The 16,699-nt window shown below is 41.6% G+C and overlaps 1 protein-coding gene across 1 annotated transcript in view; it reads right to left on the bottom strand.

Moving 5' to 3' along the window:
* LOC128697705 (uncharacterized) overlaps nucleotides 1-13,829 on the bottom strand; it is a gene marked incomplete in the record, with an annotated part of 237,631 nt that extends 223,802 nt beyond the window's left edge. The window contains 2 exon segments of the mRNA XM_070099757.1: nucleotides 333-356; nucleotides 13,167-13,829. Of these exon segments, the coding sequence (XP_069955858.1) occupies nucleotides 333-356; nucleotides 13,167-13,343 (201 nt within the window).
* Between the last annotated feature and the right edge of the window lie 2,870 nt (nucleotides 13,830-16,699).

The raw sequence follows: 16,699 nt of genomic DNA, 5'->3' as shown, positions 1-16,699 counted from the left end.
ACAATTTATTGGCTATAAAAAAGACTTCAGTATCTATCTGGAGAGACAGTGGATGAAGTTATTTCTATTGCTTGATATTACTGTATGGTCAGTCTTTAGGCTAGATTAGGATAGGTTTATTTTAAATATTTGTGGATGATGACAGTGCCATGCTGGCAGTGGAAGTAGCAGCTGGCACCACTATAATGCTATATAATAACAGTGCCTAACCTAACCTAAATGCACTCGCCCGAAAACAACAAAAACGTCTAGATACGTCAGTAGCCACCGCCATGCTGCATTCAGCGCTATGACGTCACGCAAGAACGAGACTCCCACCACCCTCCACTCACAGCCAGCCACCGCTTCCACAGCGTCTGTGGAAATAGTCACTCTGAATGTTTATCACTAAGTTTTTATATCTAAGTTTCTTATCACTAGGTTTTCTTATCACTAAGTTTCTATATAACTAAGTGTACAGTATTCAGATTTATTTAGAATAGGTTAAGTAAAAAAACAATGATGCTTAAAGTTGAAGTTTGTGGACAAAGCGAGAAACCCAAATATAAAATATAACTGCAGGAGCCTAGAGCTGCAGTCCTGCACCAGAAACAATGTACACTGTACAAGTACTCCTCACTTAACGACCTACCTGTTTAAAGACCACCCACTCAGACTTACGACCTGCTCTCTGACCAGTGTATTGCATGTTTTACTGTTTTATTGTTTTAATGCCTAGTTATATTTTTAATATATACTAAAAATGTTATAAATGGTGCAAAGGTGACATTAAAACAATATCTAAAGACGGTTGACACAAACCCACTACCAGTACAGTATGCTTGAAACATCAGTAAGGGGCGGCTCCTTGCTTAACAACCAATTCACTTACTGACCTACGGAACTTGGTCATTAAGTGAGGAGTACCTGTATTAACACTATTGTATAAGTGGTCCTAGAACCTTACTGCCTAGTTTAGGATCTTTTCAAATAATACCAATCAACACCACTCTGCTGAGTCTTCACAACAACCTGATGGATATAATCTACTCGAGAAACTCTCAGGATATCCAAGGTAAAGCCATCGTCAAAGTCAGGGTTCATACTTATTCAAGGTGAAATACAAATTCCTATATGTACTGTAACTACCTCTGTATACTGCATGACATCAACCCATCTTCACTTTAACAGTGAACATTCTACTGTTAAAGTTTGCCCAATCACAATGATGGGCAAATGCTGTTTTCTTGTAATATTTACTGAATTTATTAATCTCATAAAAGAAGTGTTAAAAACATAGGGGTCATACAGCAACTTGGAATGACAGGCACTGAGAGTAGATTCAAGGAGAGGACGGCTCCAATTCTTGGATCAAGAACCTATCACCTGCATTAATTAAGGAACTTAAAAAAACAAAAAGGCATAATACCATGACTAGAACAATACACAATTAACCCACACATAGGAGAGAGGAGGTTATGACGATGTTTCAGTCCAACCTGGACCATTTACAATGTCACATTGTCGAAGCGTGACTTTGTAAATGGTCCAAGTCTTACCAAAACATCATCATAAGCTCCTATCTCCTACGTCCAGGTTATTTGTGTATTAACCCTTTCAGGGTCCGTGCCATAGATCTACAGCTTTACATTGAAGGTCCAAACCGTAGATCTACGCCATGAGTTCAGCTCACCCTGATAAGCTGTGAGCGGTAAATTTGGGCCTAGATATGAGAGAATACATCTATGTGGTATGTGTGCACCACATAAAACAAATGCTGCAGCACATAGTGCATAATGAGAGAAAAAAACTGAGACCACAATTTTCTATTAAAACAGCGACTTTGCTAGAATGGAAGATATATTACAAAAATTGAGATGATTTTGATTGATTTTAGCACTGGAAATGGCTTGAAACCGAGCTCAAATTAACGGAAATGTTAAATTTTTGCTGATGTTCAAGAGTAAACAAATGACCTCATACATCTAATACACGCCAGCTGGTGGGTCTAATATACGTTCACAAATGTGGTGATATTATTTATACAATTATTACAATATTGCATAACAGTAAATCTTCTATTTTTTGGTTTGAATAAAAATTCATTATGTGAATTAAAAATCAAAATGGAATTCATTTGTAAAGCCTCAAAACATAACTAATGAACAGAGGAAATGTTAGTTTAGTGCCAGGAATGCCTGCATTGTTTATTCTGGACCCTATTTTGAAATTGGAATATTTTGAACTTTGCACTAAATTGGCCAAATTACCAATTTCCAGTCACTTTATTTTGTAGTTGAAACAGTTGAGTTGGCGATTTCTTGTGCTTAATCGATAGAATAGTGAAATAGCTAAGAATGTGGTCAACTGGAATAAGGTAATTGGCCTAATATGGGAGTCAAAGTCGACAAAATTGCCAATGCGTAAATATCGCTGACACATCAAAATTCGCAAGAGCCTAATTTCATAAATTTTCCATCAAATTTCATACTTTTTATTTTATTACCTTCAGGAAAAGGTTCTCTATCATTTCATAAGATAAAATAACAAAATTACATTTTGAAAATTCTTGGACCCTGGTGTGCACTTTGAAATTTGGCCTCTGGACCCTGAAAGGGTTAAGGAACTTCCCTTGAACTTTATTTTTTTTAACCCTTTCAGGGTCGAGAGGCCCTCTCCTAAACTTGTTCTCGGTGTCAAAAATTTTTTTGGGGGAAAAAAAAAAAAAAATCTTATGAAATGATAATCTTTTTCTGATCATAATGACACCAAAAGTATGAAATTTGATTGAAAACTTACAGAATTATGCTCTCGCGAAGTTAGTGGTCTCAATGATGTTTACGCATCGCCGATTTCGCCCACTTTGAGCCCTATTTTCGGCCAATTCCAATGTACCAGTTGACAAAAAATAATAACTATTTCGCTAGAACTCCACTTTTGTTATCGAATGAGTACAAGAAACCACCCATTTATCTATTTCAACTATCCAATAAAGTGGTCAGAAATTGGCAATTTTGCCAATTTCACACAAATTTCAAAAGATGCCAATTTCCAAATAGGTTCCAGAATAAACAAGACAGACATTCCTAGCACTAAAATAACATTTCTTCTGTTCATTAGTCACGTCCCCAGGCCTCTGTTACATTCTTTTGCTTTCCACTTTGAATTTTTCTCACAAAAAAATAGAAGATTTACTGTTATGCAGACTACTGCATTTGTGTAGAAATGGTATAAATAATATCAGCGCACTTGTGAAAGAATACTAGACTCGCCAGTTGACGTGTACTGGACGCATGGCATGATTTGTTTACTTTTGAACTTTGGCAAAAATCGAACATTTCTGCTAATTTGAGCTCAATATCAACGTACTGTGAAATCAATCAAAAGTTATCTCAATTTCTGTAATATGTCTTCCATTCTATAAAATGAGACCAGGAAAACTAGAATACAACCATAAATTCCGTACGAAAATACACTGCAAAATCGCTGTTTTAATTTAACTAAAAACATGGTCGGAGTTTTTTTTTCTCATTATGCACTGTGTGCTGCAGGATTTTTTTTATACTGTGCACAATGACCACAAAGACCCATTCTTTCATATGTAGGTCTACCAGCTTTCTCTCGCTAGATTTAAAGGCATTAGAATTTGTGTGTACTAGTACGGCACCAACCCTGGCGTGCAAGCCGTACTAGTATGGCACCAACCCTGAAAGGGTTAAATAGCCAATGGGTATGATAGAGCTGTAAAGCCAGAATACTATTATGTACACACAGATAAGTGTGCACTGTATATACAAAGGTAATAAATCCTTATGTAGTACAGTAGTACAGTGGACCCCTGCATAACGTTGGCATCGCATAGTGTTAAATCCGCATAGCGATACATTTCATCGATAAATTTTTGCCTCGCATAGTGCTAAAAAATTCGCTCAATGCGATTCGTCCGAGACACGTCCATGCGGCCTGAGCCAGCCTCACTTGTTCTGCCAGTGGCATTGTTTACAAGCCAGCCTCCGCGGTAACATTCAAGCATACAATCGGAACATTTCGTATTATTACAGCCTTTATAAAGTGATTTCACCTGAAAAATAAGTGACCATGGGCCCCAAGAAAGCTTCTAGTGCCAACCCTACAGGAATAAGGGTGAGAATTACTATGGAGATGAAGAAAGAGATCACTGCTAAGTATGAAAGTGGAGTGCGTGTCTCCGAGCTGGCCAGGTTGTATAGTAAACCCCAATCAACCATCGCTTCTATTGTGTCCAAGAGAACGGCAATCAAGGAAGCTGTTCTTGCCAAAGATTTAACTGTGCTTTCGAAACAGATCGCAAGTGATAGAAGATGTTGAGAGACTGTTATTGGTGTGGATAAACGTTAAACAGATAGCAGGCGATAGCATCTCTCAAGCGATCATAAGTGAAAAGGCTAGGAAGTTGCATGACGATTTAATTAGAAAAATGCCTGCAACTAGTGGTGATGCGAGTGAATTTAAGGCCAGCAAAGGTTGGTTTGAGAGATTTAGGTGTAGTGGCATACATAGTGTGATAAGGCATGGTGAGGCTGCCAGTTCGGACCAAAAAGCAGCTGAAAAATATGTGCATGAATTTAAGGAGTACATAGACAGTGAAGGATTGAAACCTGAACAAGTGTTTAATTGTGACGAAACAGGCCTGTTTTGGAAGAAAATGCCATGCAGGACCTACATTACTCAGGAGGAAAAGGCACTCCCAGGACATAAGCCTATGAAAGACAGGCTTACTCTTCTGATGTGTGCTAATGCTAGTGGTGATTGCAAAGTGAAGCCTTTATTAGTGTATCACTCTGAAACTCCCAGAGCGTTCAGGCAAAAGAATATCCTCAAGGCTAATTTGTGTGTGCTGTGGAGGGCAAACAATAAGGCATGGGTCACTAGGGACTTTTTCTATGACTGGTTACACCAAGCATTTGCCCCAATGTGAAAAATTACCTAACTGAAAAGAAATTAGACCTTAAGTGCCTCCTGGTGTTAGACAATGCCCCTGGTCATCCTACAGACTTGGCAGAGTGACTTTGTGGGGACATGAGCTTCATTAAGGTGAGGTTTTTGCCTCCTAATACCACTCCTCTCCTGCAGCCCATGGACCAGCAGGTTGTTGCAAACTTCAAAAAACTGTACACAAAAGCTCTGTTTGAAAAGTGCTTTGTAGTGACCTCAGAAACTCAATTGACTCTTAAAGAGAATTTTGGAGAGAGCACTTTAATATCCTCAATTGTGTAAACCTTATAGGTAAGGCTTGGAAGGGAGTGACTAAGAGGACCTTGAACTCTGCTTGGAAGAAACTGTGGCCAGAATGTGTAGACCAAAGGGATTCTTAAGGATTTGAGGCTAACCCTGAGAATCCTATGCCAGTTGAGGAATCAATTGTGGCATTGGGGAAGTCCTTGGGGTTGGAGGTTAGTGGGGAGGATGTGGAAGAGTTGGTGGAGGAGGACAATGAAGAACTAACCACTGATGAGCTGCTAGATCAACTTCAACAGCAAGAGGCCACACCTGAGGAAATTGCTTCAGAAGAGGGGAGAGAGAAATTGAAGAAGTTGCCTACTTCAAAGATTAAGGAAATCTGTGCAAAGTGGCTTGAAGTGCAAACTTTCAAGGATGAAAATCACCCTCAGACAGCTATTGCAAGCCATGCTGGTGACTATTACACTGACACTGTTGTGAAACACTTTAGGAAAGTCATAAAGGAACGAGAGGTACAGGTCACTATGGACAGATATGTTGTGCGACAGAAGTCCAGTGACTCTGAAGCTGGTCCTAGTGGCATTAAAAGAAGAAGGGAAGCAACCCCGGAAAAGGACTTGACACCTCAAGTCCTAATGGAAGGGGATTCCCCTTCTAAACACTAAAACCATCCAGTCTCCCCTCCTCCCATCCCATCAATCATCACCACATCTTCAATAAAGGTAAGTGTCATGTAACTGTGCATGTTTTCTTAAGTTTGTGTGTATTAAAATTAATATTTCATTTGTTAAAAAAAAATTTGTTCATACTTTTGGGTGTCTTGCACGGATTAATTTGATTTCCATTATTTCTTATGGGGAAAATTAATTCGCATAACGATAATTTCACATAACATTGAGCTCTCAGGAACGGATTAATAGCGTTATGTGGGGGTCCACTGTATAGATGTAACTACACTGGTGAGCTCAACACTGACAAAACCTACTTCATGCTTTTTGAAAACAGAACTTCAAATGTATAGCTAAACATATTGATAAATGGTTCACCTATCTCGAGGCAGGCAGAGGGCAAATTTCTAGGTCTCCACCATGACTGCAGTCTCAAATTTCACTCACACATACAGAAAATTTCCGAGAAAGTCTCCAAAACAGTAGGCATCCTTTCAAAGATACAGTACTATGTACCCCAATCAGCTCTTCTAGCTTTGTACCATTCTCTCATTTACCCTTACCTCACCTATGGTATTTGTGCATGGGGCTCAACCACAGCACATCACCTTAAGCCTTTAATAACCCAGCAAAAAGCTGCAGTGCGATTGATTACTAACTCCTGCAACAGACAACACATTCCACCACTTTTCAAAAGTCTTAACTTACTAAATATACAAAACATCCATACTTATTATTGTGCCTACTACATACACAGAACACTATACTCTAATGTAAACCCTCCTCTCAAACTTCTCCTTGACATATATAACGGAACACACAACCATAATACGGGATACAGATCACTCTTCAATATTCCCCGTGTTCATCTCTCCCTATACAAAAATGCTATGCATGTAAAAGGCCCGAAGATCTAGAATTCATTGCCAGAACAAACTAAAGGATCCCTGTCTGCAAATCAGTTTAAGGCCCAAATAAGAAATTACCTCATCACCCAAAATTAACCAGACAAACCGTACCTAACCACTACTAGTTTCTCAAAAGCTACTCATATTGTGCTGATGAATGCTCAGCCACTTACTACTTTGAAATTAGAATGTCTGTTCTTTTTGCTGTTTTAAATAGTAGTAGATTGTAATACAGTACATCATAATGTAAATTGTTCCATTGCAATACCAAATTTCATTGTTTAAAATAGTACTAAACTGTAATACATCACACTGTAATTTGTTTTAAATTGTTACATTGTAATACTGCAATCTTTATTAACTAATTCAATAGTGTAAAGTCTCTACTAGACTTATCAAAACCATGTAGCATCACCTGATATAATATTAATTTCTCCAGTACTCACTAACTCATCTAATGACCATATGAACTATGTATTATTGCCTTACTATTCTTAAGTTAATCTTTAAGTTTGCCCAAAATGCTCAGTATACAGAGGAGCTTTTGGCATGTTCTAGTGGCCCCCTCTGTAATTAGTTTTTTATTGCATGCAAACCACACAATAACCAAAATCTGTAAACTCCACATTGTAATCCTTATAGAGAATAAACTTTGATTTGATTTGATTTGATTTGAAACTGATTGCCTCCCACTTCCCCAGGTGCTGTATGACCCATAAGGAGTAGTGTTTCCCATAAATATAACATTAATAATAAGAAAATAATATAACACCTGGAAAAAAGCCTACATATATAAATTTATGGACAGTTTAATTTTTTCTCACTTCCTCTTCTCATTACCTGGTGTAAATAGCCTCGGATCTAAATGTAACATATACGGAGAAAGATGCAGATACACACAAATTATGGGCAAAGTGATTTAATTAGCAAATGCCTAGTTGCTAAATTAGCAGTAAAAAGGTCAAACATAATTTTGGTTTCTAAAACAGGCTTAAAGCCATTGTTAGAAAAGAACTAGTAATCAACTTTGAAGAAAGTAGAACATAACAGATAAGAACTAACAAATCTATTGCCCATCATATTGAAACAATATCAGTAGAAAACATGCTGCAACTGCTAGACTATGGCTAGACTATAAGTACATGAGGCTTTGCAAAACAAAGAAAAAGCACTGCCACCACTGCCATAATCTAGGCATAGGAATGAATCAATTCCTCAATGATTCATTTGTTTGTGGGAATATATAGACATTGCTCCCCCCCTTATCTGTAAGTTAGGTTCAGAGCCTCACAACAAATTATACCCTGAACTTTACAGTTCCAATCTCCCCACCATGCATTCTTCTCCATTATTTGAACTTGATACTTATTCTTTTCTTCTATGCAACTTCTTATGTGTCCCCTCAATGGAGGCTCCTCAATGCTTTTTAGGAGCTCTTGATATAAGTAATTGGATCAATACTCTTTTCTTGTATCAAACCCACAATAATTGTCTCCCATTCCAAAAAGTGCTGTATGACCCCCAAGCTTAATGCTTCAGCTAAATAAGTATCTGTGGCAGACGAGTTTATATCGAGTGTCAACTGCATGAAATGTAAAGGCGGATAGAGAGAGGGACATATACTAAAACATTATTTTAGAATGTGAACACACTTTACAAATAAAAACTATACCAATGTTTCTGAATAAAATTTATGTATGTTTATTATTACTATATGTACTAGTAGTAGAATTAATGTAGAGTATTATGCTTTAAACATACAGTTTTATTAGGCCATAGGTGAGTTAAACAATACATTACTGGTCCCCACATGGCTGCCAAAATGCTGGACTCACCCTATGACATCACGTACATGCTATACTGCTCCTCTAAAATTATTTTTTCTTTTATGCACTGATTCCTGATCTCTTTGTGAGGGTACTGTTGCCTGATCTCAATGTGTGAAGGTACTGGTGCCTGATCTCACTGTGTGAAGGTACTGTTGCCTGATCTCACTGTGATGGTACTGGTGCCTGATTTCACTGCGTGAAGGTACTGGTACCTGATCTCACTGTGTGAAGGTACTGGTGCCTGATCTCACTGTGTGAAGGTACTGGTGCCTGATCTCACTGTGTGAAAGTACTGGTGCCTGATCTCACTGTGTGAAAGTACTGGTGCCTGATCTCACTGTGATGGTACTGGTGCCTGATTTCACTGTGTGAAGGTACTGGTACCTGATCTCACTGTGTGAAGGTACTGGTGCCTGATCTCACTGTGTGAAGGTACTGGTGCCTGATCTCACTGTGAAGGTACTGGTGCCTGATCTCACTGTGAAGGTACTAGTGCCTGATCTGTGTGAAGTTACTGGTGCCTGATCTCACTGTGTGAAGGTACTGGTGCTTGATCTCACTGTGTGAAGGTACTGGTACCTGATCTCACTGTGTGAAGGTACTGGTGCCTGATCTCACTGTGTGAAGGTACTGGTGTCTGGTCTCACTGTATGAAGGTACTGGTGCCTGATCTCACTGTGTGAAGGTACTGGTGCCTGACCTCACTGTGTGAAGGTACTGGTACCTGATCTCACTGCATGAAGGTACTGGTGCCTGATCTCACTGCATGAAGGAACTGGTGCCTGATCTCACTGCATGAAGGTACTGGTGCCTGATCTCACTGCGTGAAGGTACTGGTGCCTGATCTCACTGCATGAAGGTACTAGTGCCTGATCTCACTGAGTGAAGGTACTGGTGCCTGATCTCACTGTGTGAAGGTACTGGTGAATGATCTCACTGTGTGAAGGTACTGGTGCCTGATCTCACTGTATGAAGGTATTGGTGTCTGATCTCAGTGTGAAGGTACTGGTGCCTGATCTCAGTGTGAAGGTACTGGTGCCTGATCTCCCTGTGTTAAGGTACTGGTGCCTGATCTCCCTGTGTAAAGGTACTGGTGCCTGATCTCTCTGTGTGAAGGTACTGCTGTCTGATCTCACTGTGTGAAGGTACTGCTGTCTGATCTCACTGTGTGAAGGTACTGGTGCCTGATCTCACTGTGTGAAGGTACTGGTGCTTGATCTCACTGTGAAGGTACTGGTGCCTGATCTCACTGTGTGAAGGTACTGGTGCCTGATCTCACTGTATGAAGGTACTGGTGCCTGATCTCACTGTATGAAGGTACTGGTGCCTGATCTCACTGTGATGGTACTGGTGCCTGATCTCACTGTGTGATGGTACTGGTGCCTGATCTCACTGTGTGATGGCACTGGTGCCTGATTTCACTGTGAAGGTATTTGTGCCTGATTTCACTGTGTGAAGGCATTGGTGACTGATTTGTGTGAAGGCATTGGTGACTGATTTGTGTGAAGGCACTGGTGCCTGATCTCACTGTGTGAAGGTACTGGTGCCTGATCTCAGTGTGAAGGCACTGGTGCCTGATCTCACTGTGTGAAGGTACTGGTGCCTGATCTCACTGTGAAGGCACTGGTGCCTGATCTCAGTGTGAAGGTACTGGTGCCTGATCTCAGTGTGAAGGCACTGGTGCCTGATCTCACTGTGTGAAGGTACTGGTGCCTGATCTCAGTGTGAAGGCACTGGTGCCTGATCTCACTGTGTGAAGGTACTGGTGCCTGATCTCACTGTGAAGGCACTGGTGCCTGATCTCAGTGTGAAGGTACTGGTGCCTGATCTCAGTGTGAAGGTACTGGTGCCTGATCTCCCTGTGTAAAGGTACTGGTGCCTGATCTCCATGTGTAAAGGTACTGCTGCCTAATCTCACTGTGTGAAGGTACTGGTGCCTGATCTCACTGTGTGAAGGTACTGGTGCCCGATCTCACTGTGGGAAGGTACTGGTGCCCGATCTCACTGTGTGAAGGTACTGGTGCCCGATCTCACTGTGTGAAGGTACTGGTGCCTGATCTCACTGTGTGAAGGTATTGGTGCCCAATCTCACTGTGTGAAGGTACTAGTGCCTGATCTCATTGTGTGAAGGTACTGGTGCCTGATCTCAATGTGTGAAGACACTACTGCCAGTGCTCACTGTGTAAAGGCACTGGTGCCAGTGGTCACTGTAAAGGCACTGGTACCAATGCTCATTGTGTAAAGGCACTTGTACCAATGCTCAGTATAAAGGCACTAGTACTAGTGCTGTGTAAAGGCACTTGTGCCAATGCTCAGTGTAAAGGCACTAATACCAGTGCTCACTGTGTAAAGGCACCGGTGCCAATGCTCAGTGTAAAGGCACTAATACCAGTGCTCACTGTGTAAAGGCACCGGTGCCAATGCTCAGTGTAAAGGTACTCGTACCAGTGCTCACTGCATAAAGGCACTGCTGCCAATACTCACTGTGTCAAGGCTCTAGTACCAATGTTCAGTGCATTAAGGTACTAGTACCAGTGGTCACTGTGTAAAGGCACTAGTACCAATGGTCACTGTTTAAAGGCACTAGTACCAGTGGTCACTGTGTAAAGGCATTAGTGTCTGTCCTTACCATGTAAAGGCACTAGTACCAGTGGTCACTGTTTAAAAGGCACTAGTACCAGTGGTCACTGTTTAAAGGCACTAGTAACAGTAGTCACTGTGAAGGCAGTGGTGTCAGTAGTCACTGTGAAGGCAGTGGTGTCAGTAGTCACTGTGAAGGCAGTGGTGTCAGTAGTCACTGTGAAGGCAGTGGTGTCAGTAGTCACTGTGAAGGCAGTGGTGTCAGTAGTCACTGTGAAGGCAGTGGTGTCAGTAGTCACTGTGAAGGCAGTGGTGCCAGTGGTCACTGTGAAGGCACTGGTGCCAGTGCTCACTGTTTAGAGACACTAGTACCAGTGCTCACTGTGTAGAGGCTCTAGTGCCAATGCTGTGTAAAGGCACTGGTGCCAGTGCTCACTGTTTAAAGGCACTAGTACCAGTGGTCACTGTGAAGGCAGTGGTGTCAAGTGGTCAATGTGAAGGCAGTGTCAGTGGTCACTGTGAAGGCAGTGGTGTCAAGTGGTCACTGTGAAGGCAATGCCAGTGGTCACTGTGAAGGCAGTGGTGTCAAGTGGTCACTGTGAAGGCAGTCAGTGGTCACTGTGAAGGTAGTTGTGTCAAGTGGTCACTGTGAAGGTAGTTGTGTCAAGTGGTCACTGTGAAGGTAGTTGTGTCAAGTGGTCACTGTGAAGGTAGTTGTGTCAAGTGGTCACTGTGAAGGTAGTTGTGTCAAGTGGTCACTGTGAAGGCAATGCCAGTGGTCACTGTGAAGGCAGTGGTGTCAAGTGGTCACTGTGAAGGCAGTCAGTGGTCACTGTGAAGGTAGTGGTGTCAAGTGGTCACTGTGAAGGCAGTCAGTGGTCACTGTGAAGGTAGTGGTGTCAAGTGGTCACTGTGAAGGCAGTCAGTGGTCACTGTGAAGGTAGTGGTGTCAAGTGGTCACTGTGAAGGTAGTGGTGTCAAGTGGTCACTGTGAAGGTAGTTGTGTCGTGGTCACTGTGAAGGCAGTTGTGTCAAGTGGTCACTGTGAAGGCAGTGGTGTCAAGTGGTCACTGTGAAGGTAGTTGTGTCAAGTGGTCACTGTGAAGGCAGTGCCAGTGGTCACTGTGAAGGTAGTTGTGTCAAGTGGTCACTGTGAAGGCAGTCCCAGTGGTCACTGTGAAGGTAGTGGTGTCAAGTGGTCACTGTGAAGGTAGTGGTGTCAAGTGGTCACTGTGAAGGTAGTGGTGTCAAGTGGTCACTGTGAAGGTAGTTGTGTCGTGGTCACTGTGAAGGCAGTTGTGTCAAGTGGTCACTGTGAAGGCAGTGGTGTCAAGTGGTCACTGTGAAGGTAGTTGTGTCAAGTGGTCACTGTGAAGGCAGTGCCAGTGGTCACTGTGAAGGTAGTTGTGTCAAGTGGTCACTGTGAAGGCAGTCCCAGTGGTCACTGTGAAGGTAGTGTCAAGTGGTCACTGTGAAGGCAGTGGTGTCAAGTGATCACTGTGAAGGTAGTGCCAGTAGTCACTGTGAAGGTAGTGCCAGTGGTCACTGAAGGCAGTGCCAGTGGTCACTGTGAAGGCAGTGCCAGTAGTCACTGTGAAGGCAGTGCCAGTGGTCAATGTGAAGGCAGTGCCAGTAGTCACTGTGAAGGCAGTGCCAGTGGTCACTGTGAAGGCAGTGCCAGTAGTCACTGTGAAGGCAGTGCCAGTGGTCACTGTGAAGGCAGTGCCAGTGGTCACTGTGAAGGCAGTGCCAGTAGTCACTGTGAAGGCAGTGCCAGTGGTCACTGTGAAGGCAGTGCTAGTAGTCACTGTGAAGGCAGTGCCAGTGGTCACTGTGAAGGCAGTGCCAGTAGTCACTGTGAAGGCAGTGCCAGTGGTCACTTTGAAGGCAGTGGTGTCAAGTGGTCACTGTGAAGGCAGTGGTGGTAATGGGGACTGTGGTGTCAGTGGTGAGTGCTACCTGTGCTTGATGGGCACACCCACCTCATAGTTGCCCTCGCCATCAGGGTGATGGTCGTCGTGGTCGTCACGGTCTTGGGGAGGCGGTGTATCTACTCCTCCTTCATCGTCCGTAGTGTCGTCCCCCTCAGCTCCTACATCATCGTCCTTACGGCGCTCTTCTTTCACTTCCCCATTCTGGTTTTTCACTTTATCACCCATGGTGAGGGAGGCGGGGGTTTGCGGTGTGCGTGTGGGGGGATTCAGGGGCTGCCGAGAGCCTCACGTCAGGGATTTTAGAGCACAAAATAAGGGTTCTCTCCTGAAGACGCTGGTGCATGTGCGCGAAGTAAACAACTCGGCGTCGCTTGCCTGGCAGCAACGTATCTGCCACATCTACATCAATCCATATTATTATTTACATTATTTCCCAACAACTGTCCTACAACCATATTGTCATTATATGTTCATAATAACTATTATTCTCCAAAGGCTTCTGTTTGATGCAGATTTATTAAAACTGCATTTATCCCCTTAAAACTCCTAGATATGGCACATTCAGTGTGTATTTGTGTATGTTGAGTAACTGTTTCATAAAATTGTTCCCGATATTTTTCTGATTTCATTACTGTAAAAATCTTCTGGCAACGGGTTGTTGGTTATAATAAAGTTCAAAAAGTTTAAACGCAAACATCGTTGGAAATGAAGGTTGAAAATGTGAGGAATGGCGGAGTAGGAGGAGGCTGGGTTGCCAGTATGGAATATTGGCTCACCACCTCTATAATGGTGACCCACAAGTGAATTATCTTCTACCTGGACGCCAGCAGCTGCCTCAACATTCTTCACAACCCCTCACCCGCCCTATTATCCCTCCTCTCTCCATTATATTATGTGTGTGGTGGCCTGCCATGTACTCTGGCAGTCACTTCTGATACAATTGTATCACGTTTTATTTATTATTTATAAGAGTACACACATTTAAATTGACAACCATTGACTTTTTTGTTTTTGTTTTTTTATGGTTTACCATCTTCCTTCCACTCTCCATTGTAATATAACAATTTATGTACACCAATATACAGATTTTTAACGCCCAAAATATCTTGGTTATATGTAAATATTAAATTTACCATTGTAAAATAACTACTATATACTATACAATAGCTATAAAATGTTACACATTATATATTTTGAGTTACACATTGTTATATTGGCTACATAACATACAATATATATTCAATATTTTACAAGAATATAAGAAGAGAAACTTAAAGGTCAACTTGGGATGGACGATCATCAACAAATTTTCTCCGCCTGTTAACCTGTAATTATATTCCTTGATTTTGATGAGGGACGACTTTGATCCAAGGAATTGGACTTGTCCTCCCCTTCCTTGGATCGAACCTGAGAGCCTCAGTCTCTCTAAAACGACTACGGGTTTAGCGCTTCATATAAATGATAATAATGATGCAGCTGCTCAAAATGTTAAAAAATGTGTGGTTTATTTTCTTGTTATATATATAGATTTAGCGTTTCTTTTTGATTATAATAATAATGTTATGCATATAGTATACTTTATCACAGCATCTAGAAACTATTGAAGACTAATTCATTCATATTGTAATACTCGCCGTTTTGTGATTGCAGGGGTCGAGTCACAGTTCCTGAACCAACCTCTTCACTTGTCGCTACTAAGTTCACTCTCCCTGCTCCAAGAGCTTTATCGTACCTTATCTTAAAGCTATATTTTTTGACTATTTCTGTGTCTTTGTATATCTGTCTCAAAATCAACATATAGGAGCACTAGCACCTTGTGGCAGCACGTGAGTGTGGTGATCCAGAGAGGGAGCGCCTGCTGCTTCCTGGCTGCCAGGTACTCAACAGTTTCGGACTAATATACAGATCCGGCACTTTTGAGAAATCACATTATTTTCCTTTTATAAAATACAAAAATTATATTAATATCTCGATACAATTTGATATATTGGGAATATCAGCAAAAATAATACATATCGGGACGTACATGACGTGAGGGCCAATTAACGGTTAGTATTGACACTACCAACCAACATAAAAATGAATTATACGTCAAGTTGATCCAGTCCCATATCTACTTCTGGCAGGTCAAGGTTAACAGGACCCCCATGGAAATAAGTCACTCTTGACTTTTTAGGTTCTTTTAAAACACATATTCTGCTATGTATGATCATTTATGTAACTGTATTTGTGTATACCTGAATAAACTTATTTAATTATGATAGGTTGGGTTTCCCTCAGATTTGGTTACGTTTGTTACATGTACATAACACAATAGCCACGACAAACAAGCCGAACTGGACATTTTGAGGACCTAAAATGGAGGAATATAGAAAATAATATTGTTGCAGTAATAACACCAGGAGGCAGTTCTGATGAAAACTCACACTCACACGAGCATTTAAATCTCTGCACAAAATTCTATTTAAACCAGCAAATAATAGAGCCTACTAGACTGGAGAATACACTAGACCTCATCTTCACTAACAATGATGATCTGATAACAAATGTCACCATATCAAAAACAATATACTCAGATCACAACATAATTGAGGTTCAGACATGTATGCGTGGAGCCCCAGATCGACATAATGAGACTAGTCACGAGGGAGCATTCATCAAATTCAACTTCAATAACAAAAACATAAAGTGGGACCAAGTAAACCAAGTCCTAACCGATATAAGCTGGGAAGATATACTAAGCAACACAGACCCCAACTTATGCCTAGAACAGATTAACTCGGTGGCACTCGATGTATGCACAAGGCTTATTCCTCTAAGAAAAAGGAGGAGTAGATGTAAAATAGAAAGAGACAGGCGCTCCCTTTACAGGCGATGGAAAAGAATAACAGAGCGGCTAAAAGAGGTCAATATATCTGAAATGCGTAGGGAGACACTGGTCAGAGAAATAGCAAGCATCGAACTCAAGCTAAAGGAATCTTATAGGAGTCAGGAATCGCGGGAAGAACTAAAAGCCATAAATGAAATCGAAAGAAACCCAAAGTATTTCTTCTCCTACGCCAAATCAAAGTCGAGAACTTCCACATTGGGCAAATGTGACACCACCTACAACTGCTGCACCTCTCCTGCCATACGGTTTATAAGCTGCTTCTCCGCTGATATGCCGTATTCTATTCAAGATTGATGGACTGAACACATCGACTCAAGGTTGAGGGACTGATTACCTCATTCTCCTCCTGTTCTTCAAGTTTCTCCTACGTATGGACTGATGAAGCCACTGTGTGGCGAAACGTTTCCTCAATAAAGATACCCAAGAGTTGCACATGTGTCTAATTTATCAACATGTCGGTTCTCTGAACCATTCATCTACAAATCTGTCAGATACTGCAACTTCTTGGGATCTTAATACTTAGGAATTCTTCGCTTGCCTAATTCTTGGGCACGACCTACTTCCACATTGAACAAATATGACACGACCTATGACTGCTGCACCTCTCCTGCCATATGGTTTACAAGCTGCTTCTCCGCTGATATGCCGTATTCTATTCAAGATTGATGGACTGAACACATCGACTCAAGGT

This window comes from Cherax quadricarinatus, chromosome 68 (assembly GCF_038502225.1).
Source record: "Cherax quadricarinatus isolate ZL_2023a chromosome 68, ASM3850222v1, whole genome shotgun sequence".
Taxonomy (NCBI): domain Eukaryota; kingdom Metazoa; phylum Arthropoda; class Malacostraca; order Decapoda; family Parastacidae; genus Cherax; species Cherax quadricarinatus.
This window is presented reverse-complemented; position numbering and strand designations above follow the sequence as displayed.